The following is a 21,262-nucleotide window of genomic DNA, read 5'->3' on the forward strand; positions in this document are numbered from 1 at the left end:
GTTTGGTTGACATTTAGATGGTTAGAGTAACATATTTTCTTGTTTGGTTGACTTATTTCACCCTCTATTCTCATTTGTGGAGAATAGTCAAGCTCATCAAAACCGTGAGAATGACTACTCTCCACAAGGGAGAATGACTTTTTAAGATGCAAAATATCGTTCTACCCTTATTATAAAGTTTTGATTTCAATATGATGATCTTTAATTAAGATGCTATATGCACTTGTTTGTATATTTATTGCCCCAAGCCATCTCAACATATTTAACGGGAACGAGACACATTGGATAACCGCACTACCATATTAGCATATTTAACGTTTTCCATTCGGTCCAAATGTCAGGTCATTGCGTTGATTGATCAAGACTCTACAAAAACTTACCGTCAAACGACTCTGCAAAATCATGGATCATTTTGTAATATTTGATTTTTCAATGATTAAGTTGTAACATGAGCTATCGGTCCGTGACTGAAAGTGACTTTTACCCGTGAGTCTGAATGTTCAGTAACATTGAGGGGTGTGTGTTTGCATATGCACAAGCACAACGACAATGGTTCTGTTGATTTGTTCGGCCAACTCGGCCCGAGATTTGGGATTATTACCATTATTATTTAGCACTATGCGGCATTGGAGTGTGGGCAGACTTCAAACAGATGTAGTGTGGAATTTGGAGTGGTACTAGCCACCATTGTGGAGCGTTCCTCGGTCACCCCCTTCTAGAGAAGGTGCATATAAAATTACAAATACGCACTTATCAAATATATTTTGGGCCGTCCGATTTCGTCTCTACTCGTTTTTGTTGAAGTCAACGGTGCGTCATTGATCACGTCAAGTCCACGTCGAACACATCAACGATCATGGTAGTTGCCATGATTTTGAAGTGGTCCCAACCCGACCATCAGACCGTCAATGCGGATATATTTTCAAATCCGACGGCCAGTAATGGTGACCTTTGTCCTTACATCGACCTTAAAAAATCTGAACTCTTTTTTTAAAAAAAAAAAGATTATAAATGAAATTGAAATAATTTGCAAAAACGGTCAAAACACTCGAAACGAATTCATGGGTCTGAAACTCTTCGACGGCGTCTCTTTTCTTTCTACCAAAAATATGGAAACCCAAATTGACTATCCGAATTCCCTCATCGTTTCTTTATCGTTAGTCGTTTGAGTTCCTTCTTGAGGGAATGAAGATCAATTAGTTTGCTTTCTTTGGAAGCTCCGAATACTTTCCTTTTCCATGAATGTGTTATGAGAAGCAGATTTTTTATTGTTATTATTTTTTAATTTTAGCTGACAGTGAATTGATTAGCTGAAGCCGGAGAGGTTGGTTTATTCTAGTTACCTTGAAAGATGTCGAGTAGGAGAAAGAGGAGAGCTGGTATGAGTGTAGAAGAGGCAGTGGAGTTCTTGAACCATTTATGGGTGGAAAAACCAATGCTTCCTTTATTGATTTCTTTGATTTTGGGTTGTTGGGTTATTGAGAGATGGGTTTTCTCTCTCTCCAATTGGGTTCCTCTTGTCGTTGCTGTTTGGGCAACTATCCAGGTAAGTTCTCTGTGATTACCGTCTTCTTTTTCAATTTTATTTTCCATGAGTTTTCATGTTTAGGGTGATCTGTATTGGTTGACTATGTGCAGTAATGATGTTGAGGGCAGAAATACAAGATATCAAATGAATTCTTCATTGTTTGAACTGAATAAGTTCTGGGTTTTAGTTGAAAAGATGGTGTGATATACAAATTTCCTGCTTTTTCCCCAATTCCCCCTCTATGTTTTGGGATGGGGCGACTGTGATTCCTAATGGATGGATTTGACTGCAATTCCTCCTCAAAACCATGTTAAATCATCATATTTTCCTTCGAAAATGGCATATGGATGATAGAAACATGTTGCATTGGCAATTACTAAGGTTATCCTTGCATAAAACCGTAATAAATAAGTACTATTGAAGATTTATGTATAATCATGAATTCTGTCATCACACACAAGTGAAATATGCCATTCAAATTCATCTATTATCTCTTTGTAATAAAAGATGCAACTGACTCGAAATCTACTATATCGTAACATTATGAGTACCCAAAATACTCAATAATACATTTTAGAATTTAGACCATGATTTAACATAATTTTGGGTGTAATTGAAGCCCCCCAATCCCATATGGTTTAGTTTCATGTGATTCTACTTATTGATAGGCATTTCCTTTATTTCCTTTTATTAATTTTGAAATTGTTAGTAGTCATGTCTTCATAACAGAATTGAACAGAATAATTTACTGAAATTCTTTTCATTTATTTTCTTTGTTGATTTGGAAATCTACTATGTTTCTTTGTTTCTTCTTATGACCTCTGTGTACCATTATTCATGGTGGTACCTCATTGCCAAATATTGCTGCTTAAATTTCCGCAGTATCAGAGTCATCAAAGCCAAATATTGATGGAGGACTTAAATAAAAAGTGGAAACGTGTCATATTAAACACATCGGTGAGTATATATTTTCCCGTTCTCTTATTGCTGTCATCAATAAGAGAACGTGTCATATTAAACACATCGGTGAGTATAAATATAATTGTTTTTGATAATAGTATTGAGACCTTTTGGCATGTTTATGCAGCCAATTACACCTTTGGAGCATTGTGAGTGGCTGAACAAATTGTTAATGGAAGTCTGGCAAAGCTACATGAACCCAAAACTTTCGTTAAGGTTTTCTTCAATTGTTGAGGTGTGAATACTTGTTCATCATAATTACGTTTGTGTTAGGCAGTCCAAATTTGGTAGCGCATCCAATTCTTTTGCTTAATTGTTTAGAAAGGTGATTATTATATGTAAGGTAGGAGTAACACCAATTGAAGATAAGTTGCGAGAAAACTGTTTAAGATGGTATGGGCATGTACAACGTAGAGATAGCGGTTTGGTGGTGGGGAGAATCGAGAGAATTTGTGTAGGAAGCGAAGAGGAAGACCTATAAAGACATGGCTTGAAGTGGTAAAAAAGGATATGGATTCGATAGGAGTTGATGAAAAATCTGATTCTAGATCAAAATGAACGGCGGAAACGAGTGGATTCCCTTTGTTTTCTTATAGACTCATGTATTTTTGGGATAAAATCTCGGATGGTGATGATGATCCAATTCTTTTGCTTAATGTCTATTTGCCTATCAATTTGTCTCTCTATACCCGCGGGTTCTTAGAGTCCTGTTTGCCTGGTTGACCACAGTGCCAAGGTTGCTCTATTTTAACCTTGGCACCATGAGTCATAACCAATATCCTCTTTGTAAAGCTGGAAGGGTGCTGTGTACATTTGCCCTCCCCATACATGGGTTTGGCAGAAGCTATCTGTTTTGGTTGTCGTTAGTAGAAACCCACTGACCACTGTGTACTTATGATTTAGTTAATTAATCAAACTCTTTTGCATGCAGAAGCAATTGAAGCACCGAAAGCCACGGCTTATAGTAAGTTTCTTTTTTTCTGTGCCTAAGTTTCTTTGACATTAGTTACAATCTTTTGATGGATGCTATTAGAACTGTGCATGCTTAACCCTGCATTCTTCTTTATCTTTTGCAATGTTTACTTTTTTTCCTCCTACAACTTCAATTAAAGCACTACTCTGTCTGGAGTCGTGATAGGAAGTCTATGTTAGATATTTCAGTTTCATAACTTTTCAAGTTACCCTTTCAACCTTTTCAATTTTTAACTTGCATCTTCTATTTACTTCTTGAAATTTAGTTGGTAATTAAGATCACTTTGATTTTCCAAATACTAGAGTGCTCAGCATAATATGTAGCAGAGTTGTTTCATAGAGTTTTCCTTCACCTTGTTCAGTGTTTGAGTATTACATAGCATAGTTGTCAAGCTTCTCCATATTCCCACCTTCTTCCATTAAAAATAGACAATCTGCCCTTTCTATTTATTGAATAATTGACTCAAGACACTCAGAGAAATTAGTCTGACGCAAGTTTTTTTACATACAAAATGGACCTTTTTCTCTAACTTGTTTACTGAAGAAAATATCTACTTAATGCAGGAACAAATCAAATTAATGGAGTTTTCACTGGGTTCGTCCCCTCCTAGTTTGGGTCTTCAAGGTGCTCGCTGGTCAACTTCAGGTGATCAGGTATGGTTAATGGGTAACCTGATACAAATTGGTAATTTGTTAGAAATTTATGTAGTTCAATTAGTGAAATACAGGGATTTCTCTACTCATATCTTCTTCATTTTGATAGAAATTTATGCGCTTGGGGTTTGACTGGGACACCTGTGACATGAGCATTTTGTTGCATGCGAAGTTGGCCAAGCCATTGAGGGGAACTGCACGGATTGTCATAAATAGCCTCCATATCAAGGGTGATGTATGTAAAATTGCTCTCTTTCTGTGTTTTCAGCTGGTGTGCCTTAATAGACTTCATTAATTGCATTTGATTCTATTGTTTAGTTTATAGAATGAGTCTCTGGAAATCAATCTTGGTCCTTTTCCTTCTCGATCAGTGGCGATCAATCAAATTCTAAACTGGGAAAAGTGTATTATAGGGTTGCCCACATGCTTAGCTATAGATCATCATCATCATCATCCGAGCCTTTATCACATGCATAGTTGTAGATCCATTCCAAAATTACCACATTTTTGCTTTTGCTTTGACAAAAATAGGAAGGTTTCTTCGTTTGATGATGTGCTCTGTGTTGAGTATATCATGGTTTTACTCCAAATAGCACCACGTCAAATTTTGTGATTTCACTTGATTATAGAGTCCAGAAAATATCAGAGTGTTGCTTCTCAAGCAATATTCAACTGGCGAGCATGCTACAGTTGGTCAGAGCCAGAATCTTATTTGGGGGGGGAGGGGGGTGCCAAATAATGATGGGGGTTCGGGGCCAGTGGGCCACAAATTTTTTTTAGGGAAATTTACTGAAAGTGACCATAAATAAGAATATCTATTTAGTTATTAAATTACATTTATTATATAGTATGGTGTGGCCATATAGGGGGGAGAGGAAGCCAAATAAGGAGAAATTGATTATTTCATTGATGGAGAATTGGACTGAAATACTTTTGGGCTTAAATGAATTAAATTTTTTATGAGATGGATTGGGCTCTCTTGTTTTTGGGCTCACGCATTATTGGACTCAAGGCATATTCTAATAGTTGCACTATAATATTTACATACATAAATACATACATACATACATACATACATACATATATATGTATATGTGTGTGTGTATATGTGTGTGTGTGTGTGTGTGTGTGTATATATAAGTATCAAAAATTCTCCTATGTGGACCAAAAGTGTGGACCAACTTTGTGGACTTGTTTTTCAACCATAGATGTGGTGGGTCCCATAATAAATGTGTGATCCCCACTTATGTTGTGCTTTATTACAACCATTGGATTTTGGTCCACAAAGTTGGCCCACATAGGAGAATTCCTGATATAAGTATATTACACTAAAAATTTCCCAAATCTTTTTTTTTTTGGGGGGGGGGGGGGGGGATGGCCCGCTCTTGCCCTTGAATTCTAGCAAAGGTTGATTGCCATGTCATTGCTCACCTCATTTGTTCTGCATATCTGTTTAGAATACTGCTTACAAGTGCAATTTATTATGTTTGACTACATATAAACTACAGAGACTGCTCTAAGCAAATGTAGTGTGTATCTCATTCTCTCTTCCGGTAGATGTAGGTCTATTACCTGTTATATGAACCATGTATATCTCGTGCGTGTCTAGTTTTCTCATTCCTTCTCACTGTTTTAATTTCTCTACTTGCGGCAAATCACATGGATCACATTTCAGTTTTTCTATTTATAATCGCTAATTTACAATTTTACAGCTTCTCTTTGTGCCGATTCTCGATGGAAAATCAATTTTGTACTCTTTCATATCAACTCCTGAAGTTAGAATAGGAGTTGCCTTTGGAAGTGGTGGAAGCCAATCACTACCTGCCACAGAGCTTCCAGGAGTTTCATCATGGCTGGTGTGCTTCTTAACTCATCATATTTTGTCACTAATAGAAAGTTAAATGTAATTTTTTTTGCTTTTGTTTGTTTTTTTTTCTTTTCTCAATAGTATTTGCTATGTCTGGCCGTCTTTGGATGGTTTGTTAAGCTACTCTGCCGCACGTAGTATAACTTTCCACTTTTAAAGCTTCTGGAACACAAGAAATCGGTACAGCAACAAAAATGACTTTTTTTACTATGTTTGGCGAAGTAAACTTGAATTGTTCAGTCATCGTGCAGCCTAATTATCATCATATGCATTGCTTTCGAATACTAATGGGCCTATCTTCTCAAGTTATTTCATCTTTTTCATGAACCTTTTCTTAAATTCTTTCTTCGTTATTTTTCAACCATATATTGAGTGTCATGAGGCAATTTCATGTACTGGTAATATACGTTTCTAATTCTTAATGCAGGTTAAGCTTTTCACTGACACCTTAGTTAAGACATTGGTTGAACCTCGCCGCCGTTGTTACTCTTTACCAGCTGTTGATTTGAGGAAAAAAGCTGTTGGTGGAATTATATATGTGACTGTAATTTCAGCGGGTAATCTCTTTAGAAGTAACTTAAAAGGAAGTCCATCACGAAAGCATAGCTTTTCTCTGAATGGTAGTTTGGAAGAGCACAATAGTGATAAAGACCTGCGGACATTTGTGGAGGTTGAACTTGAAGAATTAACAAGGAGAACCGCTGTGAAGAAAGGCTCTGATCCTAAGTGGGATTCGACATTTAATATGATTTTACATGAAGAATCAGGAACTCTGCGATTCCACCTTTATGAGTGTAACCCTGGCAGCGTGAAGTATGACTATCTAGCAAGCTGTGAAATCAAGGTACTGCTGTACATATTAAGTATTTCTAGTATTATTGTCATAGGTCACGACTATTTAATGTGTGAGGGGAGGTGGTTCCTAACACGGAAGTATATATATTCCGATGTGTATATGTTGTGTGCAATGTTGTTTTATTATAGATGCATGGCTAATATATTGTGCCACAATCTTATAACATTTTACCATATATTTCTTACTAGCATAGTTCCTTTCCTTTTCAAAAATTTCGGTAAAAAGCCATCTTTTGCTCTTTTCAGGCAAGAGAGCATTTTGTATTACTTCACCTACTCATGCATAAAGATCATTTGATAAACCCTATTCCACTTTCAGAATGTATGTTGTGTACCTTTTGTTTAATTTTCTTTTTAAGTGTTGGAAGAGTGAAATTGTTTTAAAACTTGGGCAGGTGAAGTATGTTGCAGATGATTCTACTATATTTTGGGCCATAGGACCCCAGTCTGGTGTGATAGCCAAGAGCGTTGAATTTTGTGGAAAGGAAGTTGAGATGGTTGTTCCATTTGAGGGTGTCAGTGCAGGAGAGGTACAATTTTCATGATATTGTCAGTTATTCAGCAATAGAAATGTGTTCTGAAAAGTATTATTGCCTTAACTTTTTTCTTTTCCCCATAATTGTAGAGTTAGTTCTTTTTCATGTATACACAACCAATATACTGCTTTGTTTTCTCAAGTTGGAATTGGCTGAAGTCGCCATCATCATCATCCAAACCCTTATCCCAAAAGTTTGATGTTGGCTAATGTACATAGGATTGGGAAAGTCTTACACTGGCTGTCGACCTATCGCAGCCCTCCTCGTTTATCCGGGCTTGTGACCGGCTGTAAGTGCAGGGGGAGTGGGATGTAGAATTTTTTTTTCAAAATTTGTTGCTGTTATTATTAGTTTGGTGTGTTTGGAAAGAAATATATCCATCTGGTGGAAGTATATTCAGATAGATCACTGAAAAGTACAGTTGTCCAATTCAATTAGCAGTATAAGTTAATATCTGATTATTCCTCTGTTTGATATGTGTGTTTTGCAGTTAACTGTTAGGCTTGTGTTAAAAGAATGGCAATTTGCAGACGGTTCACATAGTTTGGGAAAATTTCATGCTGCCTCTCCACTTTCACTATATGGGTCATCAAATTTTCTTACAAGAACTGGAAGGAAAATTAACGTAAGCGTTGTGGAAGGAAAGGAATTTCTTGTGAAGGACAAATCTGGAAAGTGTGGCACATATACTAAATTGCAGTATGGAAAGGTAATCGTTTCCTTTCTTCAAATATAGCAAACTGATTTAAAGATGAAAGTTTTGCAGCTGTTTGATTGCTCGTTTTACATGAAACCTATTTGCACTTATCCAAACTAATTATGCTAAACACCGACTGTACTGCTCTTGTCAGGCTTTCATGAAAACAAGAACTGCACATACTCCTAATCCTATCTGGAACCAAAAGTTCGAATTTGATGAGATTGGAGGTGGTGAATATCTTAAGATAAAATGCTACACTGAAGACCTGTTTGGAGACGAACATATTGGTAGTGCTCGAGTTAATTTGGAAGGGTTGGCAGACGGGACAGTCAGGGACGTATGGGTCCCCCTTGAAAAAGTCAATTCAGGAGAACTAAGGCTTCAAATAGAAGCAGTTCGAGTTGATGACAACGAATCAAGGGTATGCTTTTACGTCATGAATCATAGAGTATTCTCGATGATAAGAGGACTTCTTTATTGATCCACCGAAAATATATAATTGTTCCAACATAAGGCAGCCAATTTCAAAAATTCCAGCTACTGTGCTGTTTATCTAATTTTCTTCCTTAAAAAACTTCCAGGGTGCGGGTTCGGGAAAAGGTTGGATTGAACTTGTACTTGTTGAAGCAAGGGACCTTATTGCAGCTGATCTCAGAGGGACAAGTGATCCATATGTCAGAGTACAATATGGAAACTTCAAGAAAAGAACAAAGGTTTGTGGAATAAATTTACGCTTATGGGAATATGTTACAGGAAGACAGTCTCGGTGGACAGATTTGTTTACAAGTTAACCTGAACATGTGTTTTGTTTCGAATACTCGTAAATTGTCAGTGTTTCTTGCTGTTGGAGTTACACTACTTTAGATGACTAATGGGTTGTGGTTCCTTTCAGGTAATGTACAAAACATTGAATCCGCAATGGCATCAGACTTTAGAGTTCACGGATGATGGAAGCCCATTGGTCTTGCATGTGAAAGACCACAATTCCCTACTACCTACGTCTAGTATAGGTGATTGTGCCGTAGAATATCGGAGATTGCCTCCAAATCAGATGGCAGACAAGTGGATACCCCTCCAAGGAGTGAAGAGGGGAGAAATCCGCATTCAAATTACTAGAAAAGTGCCTGATCTACAGAAGAAGACCAGTTTAGATTCCGAATCATCCTCAACTAAAGCACACCAGATTTCTAGCCAGGTACTCATTCTGTTTCAAGTATCATGAGAAATTTCACATTGTACATTTTCTTTCACTTCAAACTGTTGCCTTAGATGAAAAAATTACGACTGACATTTAAGACGTGTTTTTTTCTGTGCGAGTTTGATCAGATGAAACAAATGATGGCCAAAGTTCAATCTCTAATTGATGAAGGCAATCTCGAAGCACTCTCAACGACTCTAAGCGAGCTGGAAAGCTTGCAGGATACTCAAGAAGAATACATGCTGCAGATTGAGACAGAAGAAACACTCCTGCTTAACAAAATAAAGCAGGTTGGTCAAGAAATCTTCAGCTCCTCCTCACCACCTTCACACAGCAGAAGATCTATAGGAGAGTGAAACCATTTCTCCAACAACCCCACAAACTTTCACTGGATATATTTTTGTCTCATACCTATATATAGTCTTACAATTTACACCAATTATATATATAGGGTTTCCCCACCACACAGAGTGCTTTGAATCGAGTCCTTTTTGGCTTCATTTTGTATAATTGTACATAGATGCTTAATTTATATAAAGCATATAGAAAAGAGAAAGAAATGAGACATTAGAGGTCTTCTTTTGTGAAACAAAGTGTTGACATGAGAACATTAAACCAACCTGAAAATTTTATTTAGGTTTGGTATTTCGGTTTTTGTTTTGGTTTCGGGTTTATAATTTTGGTTTCGGTTTGGTTTTAAAAATGAAATTCAGTTTGAAATTGAAAATCGAAAATCGAAATAATTAATTTTTGACAAAAAAAATTATATATATATATATATATATATATTTTATAAAATAAAATAATGCATTATATTTTTTATTAATGATGTTTTGTAAAGTAAAATAATTTGTATGTTTTAGGTTTCAACCTGAAAAATCGAAACCGAACCAATCCCCCCATGGTTTGGTCCGGTTTTAGTCGTAAAATGGTTTGATTTGATTTTTATTTTTCTCAAACTGAAAAATTCCAGTTTTACTAAAACACAAGCCATAATTGAAAATCTAAATATATCTTTACCGTTACACGTTGGGCTTTGTCATAACTTATCTTATCTTTAGGTGAGAAATTTATGTACGTGGGGGTCTGAAGATCCGTGTTTAAGTACATATTTAATGTTTAATGTTCAAAGGGCAAACTTATATTGTGCAGTTATTGGTTAAAGAAAACTCAAATTAGAATCCAAAATTCTTGAAATTCGTAATAGAAATTAAATTTCAGGCCCAAAATCTGCACTTCAAAACCTGTCCAAAATTATTGGGCCAGGCCCATATAATAGGTGACTGAAAGCCCATCTACAAATATCTTGGTTTCAGAGAGGATCTTATCCACCATTTCCGTTTCAACCGAAAACTACCAGCTTCAAAAACCTCTCTTATCAGTTATCCCTCAAACGATGAGGAAAAGAGACTGCAAAGCTTTAACTTGTAGAAGCTGAACCAGGAGATCAAGAAAATGTCCTTCGCCGCCGCCAGATTATCAGAATTTCCGCTACGTCACTACTCATTCTCACTCTTTTCCTCCTCCACCACCACCACCACCACCACCCGAAAACCGTATTTTCACCACTTCCTCCAGAAGCCTAAACTCATTTGCATTTGCTCTCTTACGACCAACAAAAATCCTCACCGTAATTCTCGCTCGGCCTCCGCTCCCTGGCTAGCAACGGGATGTCGAACCGAATTCAAATGCCACGACAGAAAGCCCTCCACTGCTGCAGCCGCAAGTACTGCGGAGAAGAACAGCAAGAGCCAAAATGCGATCGAGAGAATAGTGTTCCGGTTGCGAAACCTAGGGCTAGGATCAGACGACGAAGAAGGAGATGAAGGGAAAGGGGGATTGGAGGGTGCCGGTGGAGATTTTACTGGTGAAGAGCAATTGGGAGATTTGTTGAGGCGGGACTGGGTCCGGCCGGATTTTTTCCTGGAAGAGAAGAAGAGGGATGAGGAGTTGGGGTTCTTGCCGTGGGAGAGAAAAGAGAGTGACAGGGAAACTGTAAGGGAGGAGGAGCGATGCAGCGGTGTGAGGCGGAGGGCAGTGAAGGCGCCGACTTTGGCGGAACTTACTCTCGAGGATGAGGAGCTGAGGCGGCTGAGGCGGGTGGGGATGTTCATCAGGGAAAGGATCAATATCCCCAAAGCCGGGCTAGCACAACACATTTTGCAGAAAATTCACGATAAGTGGAGGAAGGAGGAGGTCGTGAGGCTTAAATTCCATGAGGTTCTCGCTATCAACATGAAACTCGCCCATGAACTTGTTGAGGTAGATTCTGAATTTTATTTTTCTTTTTCAATATTGCAATGTTTAATGGTGAAACCTGTTGTTGCTCTATTGTTTTAAATTTTGATTTCTAAGTAAATTCAGTTATTTGAATCAAGTTTCTTAGCTTTGTTGTAAAACATGATTTTAAAAAGGGAAGAATGAATGTTTTGTCTAGAATTTGGAGGGTTAATTAACTAATTATAGTAACGCTCAGCGTCGAACAGGAGGCTTGGTTATATGGAAGTCTGGAAGTGTGATGATGGTTTACCGTGGCAGTAATTATGAAGGGCCATACTCAAAATCCAAGCCTCGAGAGGCTAATAAAGAAGAAGATATGCTCTTTGTGCCAGATGTTTCTTCAATTGGTTGCGCAAAGAGGGCATATGAGGATGAGGAAACTTCGACTCCTGAAAAGACTGAGCCAGTTGCGGATAATGCAGATAGGGTTAAGATCGTGACTGAAGAGGAAGCTGAGTATAATAGTTTACTTGATAGTTTAGGTCCTCGTTTCAATGACTGGTGGGGTACTGGAGCAATTCCGATTGATGCTGATTTACTTCCACAAAATGTTCCTGGTTACAAGACACCTTTGAGGCTTGTGCCTGCTGGAATGAGATCACAGCTGACAAACGCAGAGATGACTAATTTTCGGAAACTTGCTAAATCACTTCCTTGTCACTTTGCCCTCGGTATTGTTCCTCTTTCATGTGCTTCCTTTACTTTACATTGTATATTTTTTACATTAATTGTTTTATTTTTTGAATGGAAACATTTTATTCAAGCACCATGGGGGTGCAACCCACACCAACTACAAGGAAGAAATGTTAATATGATCAAAAAATTTCCTGAAAAAGACGTACTCCAAAACTTAAGGCACTCAAACCGTTTATCAAATAAAATGTCTAAAGGGGATTCCTTGTTGAAGATTCTGTTGTTCCTTTCCGTCCAGAATTTGACATTAATTGTTGCTGTTGTCTTCTGTAGGGAGAAATAGAAACCACCAGGGACTGGCCGCTGCTATACTTAAGCTTTGGGAGAAAAGTTCTATTGTAAAGATAGCAGTGAAACGTGGTATCCAGAATACAAATAATAAAATAATGGCTGAGGAACTGAAGGTTTGTTCTCCGTTTTGTCACATTGAGGCATTACTACATTTTTTCGTGGTGGGTTATTAGTTGCTCGATCAGCTAGGGATAAAATGTAACAATAAGATGTAAGCCAGAAGTCATGTCACTAATGAAGCCTAAGAAGAACACCTTACTTTATAGTTAAGAAAAATTCGTTTTCAAAAGAGAGTAATCACTGGCAATGTAACTGCCCACAATTAAATGGAACTATAGTTAGTTTCTTGCCTTACTCGCTATTTTTATTTTTTCTTAAGATTACAGAATGTAAAGCCATAGCATGCTTTATTCTACATTGTGGATTATACGAAGCACATTGTGGTTGTGAAAACAAGCTAAAGAGCCTAAGACTCGTCTTGTTATTAAAAACTTGAAAATGAGAGTTTGAAGGCGTACATGAATATTAAATGCAGTTTGCTCGGACTGTGACTCTTGTTTCTTCTTTTGTTCATATTTGAATTTATCCCCCGAGTTCCCTCTTTCAGAAACACACAAGGAAAGGAGAAAGAGTGTTCTAATCATGTGTACTAATGACTACAATGTTGCTTCCATTCAGTTTGTGTGGGAATGTGAACTTTTTCTTTCTGGATGCTTTTCAAAATACTTCTTCTAGATTCCTTGGAACCAAGGGAAACTAGAAGAATGTATTATTCATGCAAACTAACAAAACAATGTAGTGGACCAGTGGTAACAAGTTTCATCTGTTTTACAGAACTTAACTGGAGGTATTTTACTACTTAGAAACAAGTATTTCATTGTCATGCACCGTGGAAAGGATTTCCTCCCAACGAATGTCGCAGCTGTTTTGTCAGAAAGAGAGCAATTGACTAAACAGATTCAGGATGTTGAGGAAAAAGTGCGGAGGAGAGTGGAGGCAGCTGCTCCAGTTGCAAGAGAGGCGTCGACAAAACAGATTCATGATGTTGAGGAAGAAGAGCAAAATAGAGGATTTGAAACTGCTTCTACTCATGAAAATGTAGGAAACGCTCCTGCAGGTACTTTGGCTGAGTTTTATGAGGCTCAGACGCGATGGGGAAGAGATGTATCTGTTGAAGAACGTGAGAAGATGTTTGAAGAAGCTTCTAAAGCTAAGACTGCTGGAATTGTGAAACGAATTGAACATAAATTGGCAGTCGTAAGTGTGATTTTTGCCATGCTGATAATTGGATAGGTGGAAGTTTTTTACTAATACTGCTACCAAAACATAAGGAACTGTGTTTTTCAAAATGCTGAATGGATTGTTGTAGTTTCCATCCCGATTTATCATTGTTGCAAAATTTGTGCCTATTCTTGTTTTTTTTTACCTTTTCTAGTGGATGGTTATTCATTCCATATGTTTTTTGTGTAATTAAACTGAATGGCTCAATGCTGGAACAGGCCCAAGCCAAAAAGCTTAGAGCAGTGAGGCTATTAGCTAAAATAGAAGCTTCTATGATTCCTGCTGGTCCTGACTATGACCAAGAAACAATCACTGATGAGGAACGGGTTATGTTTCGCAAGGTTGGTTTAAGAATGAGTCCGTACTTGCCTCTTGGTAAGTAGACTTCCATTAATTGAGAAAATTTTGAATCTAGTACTGAAAAGCTGCTGATTTTTCTCTTACAATGTAACAGGAATTCGTGGTGTTTTTGATGGTGTCATTGAGAATATGCATTTGCACTGGAAGCATAGAGAGCTTGTGAAGCTAATAACAGGACAGAAGAACCTCGCCTTTGTAGAGGATACAGCAAGGTTGTTGGAATACGAGAGTGGAGGGATACTAGTGACAATAGAAAGAGTCCCCAAAGGATATGCTATTATTTATTATCGTGGGAAGAATTATCGGCGGCCTATTAGTATAAGGCCAAGAAACCTTCTAACGAAGGCAAAGGCATTAAAACGTTCAGTGGCCATGCAACAACATGAGGTTTTACATTATTTAATTATTTTGCTGTCATATTGAAGTGATTTTAGCATACTCCTTTTTAGAAACACCTTCTCTTACATGTATATTGCAGGCTTTGAGTCAGCATATATTGGATTTGGAGAAAACAATAGAGCAGACAAAAAAAGAGATAGTAAGTAGTAGTTTTCCCTGTTTCCTTCAGTTATTTAAAGAATTTTACTCATCAATGCATATGTTTTTCCCATTCTGAAGGTTGTAAGGTTGTTCTTTGTAGGGTCCCATCCAGTTACACATGCCTTTTCTTTCTTTCGATCTTTTTTCCGCTCTGCTGTCTTGGAAATTTTGAATTATACTGGTATATATGAATTGTTTATATGATGTGTAATTGAAGTGAGAAAATAGTATAGACATGAGAATTGAAGTTTTGTCCATCCCAATTTTCCTGTTGTAATCATCCCCCACCAATCCATTGTAGCTACAAGCCACCAGCTCATGAGATGATACGGGATGGCAGATGTGAGATGGGATGAGAGATGGGATATGAGATGAGTTTCAATGAGATATTAGGTAATAGAAGAGATCATTTACCATAAGTTGGATGAGATATAGTGATATGATATATGAGAGATGAGATATGACAGATGATTTGAGATGTAAATACGAAAGGAGGGATATAAGATACGAACGATGAGATGAGATGAAAGAAATGGAGTGCTTGTGAGAGGTTTTGTTATTTGTATAAGGGACAAGTGGGGTGAATGGTGGAACTTGAAATGTCGTGCCTTCAATGATTGCCTGTTTGATACTGTATTGCATGTACCTACAACTGAGATCATATTTATTGCTGCGCTAGCTATGTACTGAAGTTAAAAAAAAAAAAAAAAAAGCCATGGCTGATGTGGTGAAGACATTCCCCGTTGAGGGCTAGGCTGTTGGACATCTGGGGTTTGAATGTGTGGTCCAGCAGAATAATAAGAGTCATGTAAATCACTAGCAGAGGATAATTTTTAATCTGATATTTTCACTAGGGAATATCATATATTGAATTCTAATTTAATTTGCATGATTTATAGATGTTAGCAACATTTGTTAGCCTTTCTGTACAGTGACAGCATAGTTGGCATTTGTATTTACATTACTTATACAAATTGATGATGAAATTGGCTATTAAGGCTCTCTCATGTCAGACAAGTGTGAATGGTTTGGTTAAAACTTCTGTGGAAGAAATTGATGGTGTTTCCTTTTCTTTTTCCTCCTTTTTTCTTTCCAACTTTTGCCATTACCCACGAACATTGATTTCTTCTGAATTTTCTTACACCGACTGCTCTGGTGGTTGATTTACAATTTAAATTTCTGCCCACGGATAATAGTTAGTATCATCATATTCCCCTAGTAAAAATATTTTCTGAGTAGTTTTGCCATGGGCTTGTCGATCATTTCAGGGAACTTCTCGAGATTCGGACGATGAAAATAACATGAACTCAGAGGATAACCATCGGTTGACTGATCTATCTGATACAGCCCATGTAAGTTTATCCATTGCATGCTATTTACCAAAGTATATCATTTTTATTGTAGTGAATGCATCTAAGGTGGGATTTTGTTGGTCACTTTTATCATTGGTAGTAGAAAGTTTGGCTTTCTCTTTGCAATTAAAATGATCAATTACTGTGGTATTGGTATGCAGAGCGAAGTTGAAGCTCCATGGATGGGGAATGAAGATCAAGATGGCGATGATGATGATGATGAAGATGACCTTCATTGGGACGCTGATGAAGATATTGAATTTGCAAATTTGGAACACCGTGAACTTCGCTCCATGGATGGGGAATGAAGATCAAGATGGCGATGATGATGAAGATGACCTTCATTGGGACACTAATGAAGATATTGAATTTGCAAATTTGGAACACCGTGATTTTGTATCGAGCAGAAACAGATAATGATTTTCATTGCAGTTTTTGCTCGACTGGAAGGCAGTTGTCATGTTCATATCCAACAAAGGTAATCACCTCCCTAGAACATTTTCTGTGTTTTCACGGGTTTTTGAATATTTTTCAATCCTCCAATTGTTTCTAAGATATGTTGTTTTCATAGTGAGTTTCTTTATCGAATTCCTCCAGCTTATATTGGCCTATATGGCAATTGGGGAGAAATGTAATACTGCCTTTTTCTTCCCTTAAAATCCTCCCTTAAAATCCTCTGTATAGTGGTCTTTTTGTGTCCTTCCTTCAAGCATATTTGATTATTTGACAGAGTTTAATGCAGTGCAGGATAATCGTATTTCAAGTACATGGATGAATGGAGCTCTCCATCATTTTCTGGTTTCCAATCAAGTGAAAATAATTGCATTGGATTTTCAGACATCCCCATCAGTTTGTAATGTTGCGGCCACACCCTGTATAATGCAAAATCGGCCATTTTGTGTTGCCTGTTTATGTAATTTTGTCTCCCTTTGTATCGACTAGACCTGGTCTGAAGAGCGAAGAGTACACTGCATATATCAAGTTATGCCCTTGTGGATTTTAAGGAAAGCAACGAGCACTTCCTTTGTAAAGAGACTCAGAATGATTGAAACATTATGGAAAGATGTTACTTTTTTTTTTTTTAATATCTGCATCTTGTCTTATTGAGCAATCTATCTGAATGTCATCAATAATAAAGTGGCTTCGATGCTAACAAAAATGGACAGTCAATATATATATATATATATTCCAGCTAAATAAACAACTCTCAACACAAGAAGCTATTTTCTGTCTCCTTTCAACAACTCATGTCGACTTCTCTATGATATTCTTTCATAGCTGCCATTATCGGTTGCTGGATGACTTGGCATTCAGATTTCTGCAAGTAGGAAGTTCTTGTACATTGGCCTCAACAGAGATTATAATCTCACTGGCGCAGCATCTGCTGCAGCTGAAGCACTTGGTTCCTTTGTTCCGGTGGCAGGAGATTAATTTGTTCTTGGGTGAGACTCATGACCTGCTGAAGCAGTGCTTTCTCCATCTCAGTAGTCATCTACATCACAATTTAAAAAATATATGAAACAATGAATCGAAAATTCTATCAACAAAAGTTCGCTTTGACATTAAGAATTCAAGATAAATTACCGGGGCAGCCCGGGAGGGTTGGTTGCTGGGGCCCATCAGACCTGGAGCTGAAGACGGTGGACCAGGAAGCTGTGTTATAGTTGGAGCCTCTGGTGGACCAGACATCCAAGATGATCCTCTGTCCGCTTGCATCAGGTTTCCAACTTGATTGTTGAATTCTGTCCCAAAATGTTGACCACCTGCCTGGAGAAAACAAGCACCTAGTAGTGTTAAATAGCTTTTCAGGTAGTTCTATTACAGTGCTCATGTCATGAATTTTGCTGTCAGCAAGAATAAATAAGAGGTTTACCATGAAGAGTATCTATGCATCAATTGGAATGAAGTTCAATATGACATTATTTCTAACAAATGACGGCCTGTATTCGTAAATCGCATACTTTTCATATGAGAAGAAAAGGTAAAATTTTACAAGCACCACTAACAAGAGAAAATCTCCTAACGCAAATGCCATAATTGGATCTACTACAGGCAGAAAGTATGAACCAATACATGCAGCAAAACCTTCCCCAAAAACTCTGATTTAGACACACTTCAAATTGGAGTTTCAGAGCAGCCAAGGGGAGAGTAATGTACCTAGTAAAGCCTAGTGAGGTATTTAACTCAAATATTCATGAAAGTCAATCGATCCTGTTAGATTATAAAGTAACCGATACTCACCCAGCTGCAATTCATTTTAAAAACTAAAGACATGCTAACCTGATATAGTGATTGAGGAGGAGCCTGACTTGGAAGAGGTGGCTGCCCCTGTAGAAAAGAAGGCCCTGTGTTTGCAGGAGGTTTTGTACCTGCCTGACCATATTGAAAATGAAATAAAAATTTTATATGCTCATTCAGACTAAAGAAAAGTAATTCAAAATTATTATATGATACATGTAAAAAATGACCAACTGCTAATGTATGCAACTTACATGATACATGGGTTGGGAGAGATGCTGAGGAGCACTGGGAGGCTGGAAACCAACATTGGGCCCCATTTGTGGAGCATATTGATGATGGAAGCTTGGCATTGAAGGCAGCCTAGGCTGTGGTGGCATCGGTGGCTGCAATGGCATATGAGGAGTTCCAGTTGTCTGCAATGGCTGCTGCAACTGGCTGGAGGCAGCAGACTTTTGAGTTTGCTGAAGTGAAGGTGGTTGGGGAGCGGAATGAAGAGGAACTTGAGGAAAGTTCTGATGTTGAGATGGCTGTTGTAGAGACATTGAAGAACCTTGGGGATTCAAATGTCCCATGGACTGCTGTGGTGGCTGGAGAGGATGCAAAGTTGCAGGCTGAGACTGATGGCTAGCTGCAGGAACAGAAGCAGAGACTGGCATTGCAGGCTGGTTCTGTTGTTGCTTTGTCATAGGCGTTTGGGTTTGAGGAGCACCAGTTTGGTTTTGTATACCCAATTGACTTGGCAATGAGCGTGCAGCCTGAATCTTTGGTTGCTGAGTTGGCTGTGCTGATTGCTGAGTTGGGGCTGCTGATTGCTGTGTTGGCTGTGACACTGGTGGCTGAATGTTTGGAATCTAAATATAAAATAGGGTAAAACTTAGGCTACCCACAGGAAATACTAATCAAAATATAAAATGTTAATTTCACGATGATCAAAAGCATACCGCTTGAGGAGGCTGAACCATCCCAAGCATAATTTGAGCCTGAAAACAAAAGGAATGTTTTGTAAATAGCCAAGAAGTAATTCACAATTGATAGCCATACATTACAATGCCTAAACGAAGATGTATTTCTAGGCATTATTTGTGTTATTATAGCATTAAACATTATTGAATACCCATCTTGCATCAAGCTGCATGTAATCATGCCTTCCTGATATCCATAAGTTGCAATCTAAACAACAAGCACAATTTTTCCAGATACAACAAGCACAACTTTTCCAGATAGTTGCCCTTGATTTAAATCATTTCAAGAGATATGAATGTCCCATAACCAAATCTAGAAACAAAATTTTACATCTTAAGCTTTACAAAGCTAGAAGAAAATGAATTCCAATTAGCTGCAACACTGGAAACTTAATAGTATTTTTTAACTACAACTATATTCCGTCCCGACATCTACCATCAATCATCAGTATAGCAATGAAAATAGAACTTGAAAAAAGTGAATTAAATCCATAATGCCATACCGCTAGCCAAGGACATCATGGCCACAAGGTAAATACATAGAAAAAAAAGGCAATGCAATTATGCAACTCAAAATAATAGAAAACAAGCCAAAGGGGTGCAATTTTTTTTAAAAACAAATAAAAGCGTCATGTGACAACTAATGGAACAAGATGGCTGTTACTTGTATTAGTTCTTTTTTTCTAGGTTTAGATTAGTTGCTAGGATTCCAGGATAAGGAACTTATAAACAGTCCTTGTTACTACAGTAGCTGCATGTTATAAAGAACCAGGTTTTGGCTATTCGAAAAACTGCATGTTTCAGTTCTTGGTCCTTTTGAAGCCAAGATTTGATCTTTTACGGTTTCTACTTCAATTTGTGAGATTCTCCTCTTTTTTACTGCAGCATTCTTTAATTGGTGGCAATTATTCTCCAAGAATCAAAAAGAGGAAACAAAAACAAACAGCGAACCCTAGTTACAACAAATCGCCTTACACAATACAATTCTAGAATATATGCAACAGGTGATTAAAGATAAAAACCCACAAAAATAAGCCTCCTTAAGTGAAGAAATTAATGATTAAAACAAAATTCAAAAAGAAGCACCTGGAAAAGCGCTTTGGTCAAGAGAGGGTTTTGAATGAGGATCTGCCTCGCTTGTTGCTGATTCTGTTCTATTAATGTCTGCATATAAAGCAATAACATACAAGACAGAAAAATTCCACTCATAAGTTTTCCAACGATTCAAAGTTCGTATTCGGAGAAAGGGAATTTTTTTGAGAAGGCAGGCAAAAGGGAACAGCAATTATGATTAAAAAAGACGAAGTTTACAAAAACGACTGTACCTTCATCTGAGACATAATGTCGTAGAGCTGGTTCTTCGTCATTCCGGCAAGGTTCGCCGTTAAACCGTCGCCGACGGGGACCTGTTTTTCCGCCATTCTCAGTCAAGAAGGAGCGTGAAAGAGGAATTTTTGTTCGCAGAAGGTTTTATCGTTTGTAATGACGATGCTCGAATGAGGCCCCGGATATATAATTGTCAAGGCCTACTAACTATTTGGGTTGGCAAGGAAAGCCTTTTGGGCTTGAAATTGGGCCTTCTTTGGTTTGAAATCCCATATAAGGGCCCATGTAGTTGTGATTCTAGAAGCAAAAACTATCATAGAGAAGTGGTAGTGTGTTTTTTTTTTTTATTTACCAAAATCGATACCATACAAATTTATCCTTTGGATATTCAATATGGGTATAAACTAAGTCCACAGACACATAAGTTTTACCCCATGAAGACATGATAAATTGAGTCAAAACTCAATTCGTTGTCACATGGACAGTACTCACAGTAGGAATCGAATTCAAAACTTTTCAAGCTCATATGACGTTCCGGAGAAACTAACCACTAAGCTATTACCAAATGGTCGAAAAGTAGTTGCTCAAGAGCTAGTAGAATGAAATCCATGTTAGGATTGAAATTCATGTAAGCTTTGAAGACAAAATGAAGAAAGAAAAAAAGAA

The 21,262-nt window shown here is 37.6% G+C and overlaps 3 protein-coding genes across 5 annotated transcripts; 2 read left to right on the plus strand and 1 right to left on the minus strand.

The window, feature by feature from the left end:
- Positions 1 to 1,022: 1,022 nt before the first annotated feature.
- Positions 1,023 to 9,859, plus strand: LOC119981111 (extended synaptotagmin-1-like). Its single transcript, XM_038824122.1, has 14 exons — positions 1,023 to 1,546; positions 2,411 to 2,485; positions 2,616 to 2,723; positions 3,420 to 3,452; positions 4,025 to 4,114; positions 4,224 to 4,349; positions 5,827 to 5,970; positions 6,409 to 6,825; positions 7,232 to 7,366; positions 7,863 to 8,081; positions 8,224 to 8,493; positions 8,654 to 8,785; positions 8,965 to 9,267; positions 9,399 to 9,859. Exons 1-14 carry the CDS (start codon positions 1,352 to 1,354, stop codon positions 9,624 to 9,626), a joined length of 2,475 nt encoding a protein of 824 aa, XP_038680050.1. The 5' UTR covers positions 1,023 to 1,351; the 3' UTR covers positions 9,627 to 9,859.
- A 752-nt stretch (positions 9,860 to 10,611) lies between these two features.
- LOC119981010 (CRM-domain containing factor CFM3, chloroplastic/mitochondrial-like) lies at positions 10,612 to 17,123 on the plus strand. 3 transcript variants are annotated; one of them, XM_038823944.1, is made up of 11 exons: positions 10,612 to 11,532; positions 11,747 to 12,221; positions 12,517 to 12,647; positions 13,369 to 13,791; positions 14,034 to 14,190; positions 14,270 to 14,562; positions 14,654 to 14,713; positions 15,984 to 16,067; positions 16,229 to 16,288; positions 16,389 to 16,545; positions 16,815 to 17,032. In XM_038823944.1, exons 1-10 carry the CDS (start codon positions 10,726 to 10,728, stop codon positions 16,482 to 16,484), a joined length of 2,586 nt encoding a protein of 861 aa, XP_038679872.1. In that variant the 5' UTR covers positions 10,612 to 10,725; the 3' UTR covers positions 16,485 to 16,545; positions 16,815 to 17,032. The 3 variants fall into 3 exon arrangements, with proteins under 3 accessions (XP_038679872.1, XP_038679871.1, XP_038679873.1); XM_038823943.1 differs by having other exon boundaries at positions 16,810 to 17,000; XM_038823945.1 differs by having other exon boundaries at positions 16,229 to 16,545; positions 16,815 to 17,123.
- Positions 17,124 to 17,217: 94 nt separating this feature from the next.
- On the minus strand, positions 17,218 to 20,756 carry LOC119981011 (cleavage stimulating factor 64). Its single transcript, XM_038823946.1, has 7 exons — positions 20,596 to 20,756; positions 20,357 to 20,434; positions 19,250 to 19,288; positions 18,560 to 19,159; positions 18,348 to 18,440; positions 17,652 to 17,834; positions 17,218 to 17,559 (listed from the first exon to the last, which is right to left on the minus strand). Exons 1-7 carry the CDS (start codon positions 20,689 to 20,691, stop codon positions 17,434 to 17,436), a joined length of 1,215 nt encoding a protein of 404 aa, XP_038679874.1. The 5' UTR covers positions 20,692 to 20,756; the 3' UTR covers positions 17,218 to 17,433.
- Between the last annotated feature and the right edge of the window lie 506 nt (positions 20,757 to 21,262).

This window comes from Tripterygium wilfordii, chromosome 16 (genome assembly GCF_013401445.1).
Source record: "Tripterygium wilfordii isolate XIE 37 chromosome 16, ASM1340144v1, whole genome shotgun sequence".
NCBI classification, from domain to species: Eukaryota; Viridiplantae; Streptophyta; class Magnoliopsida; order Celastrales; family Celastraceae; genus Tripterygium; species Tripterygium wilfordii.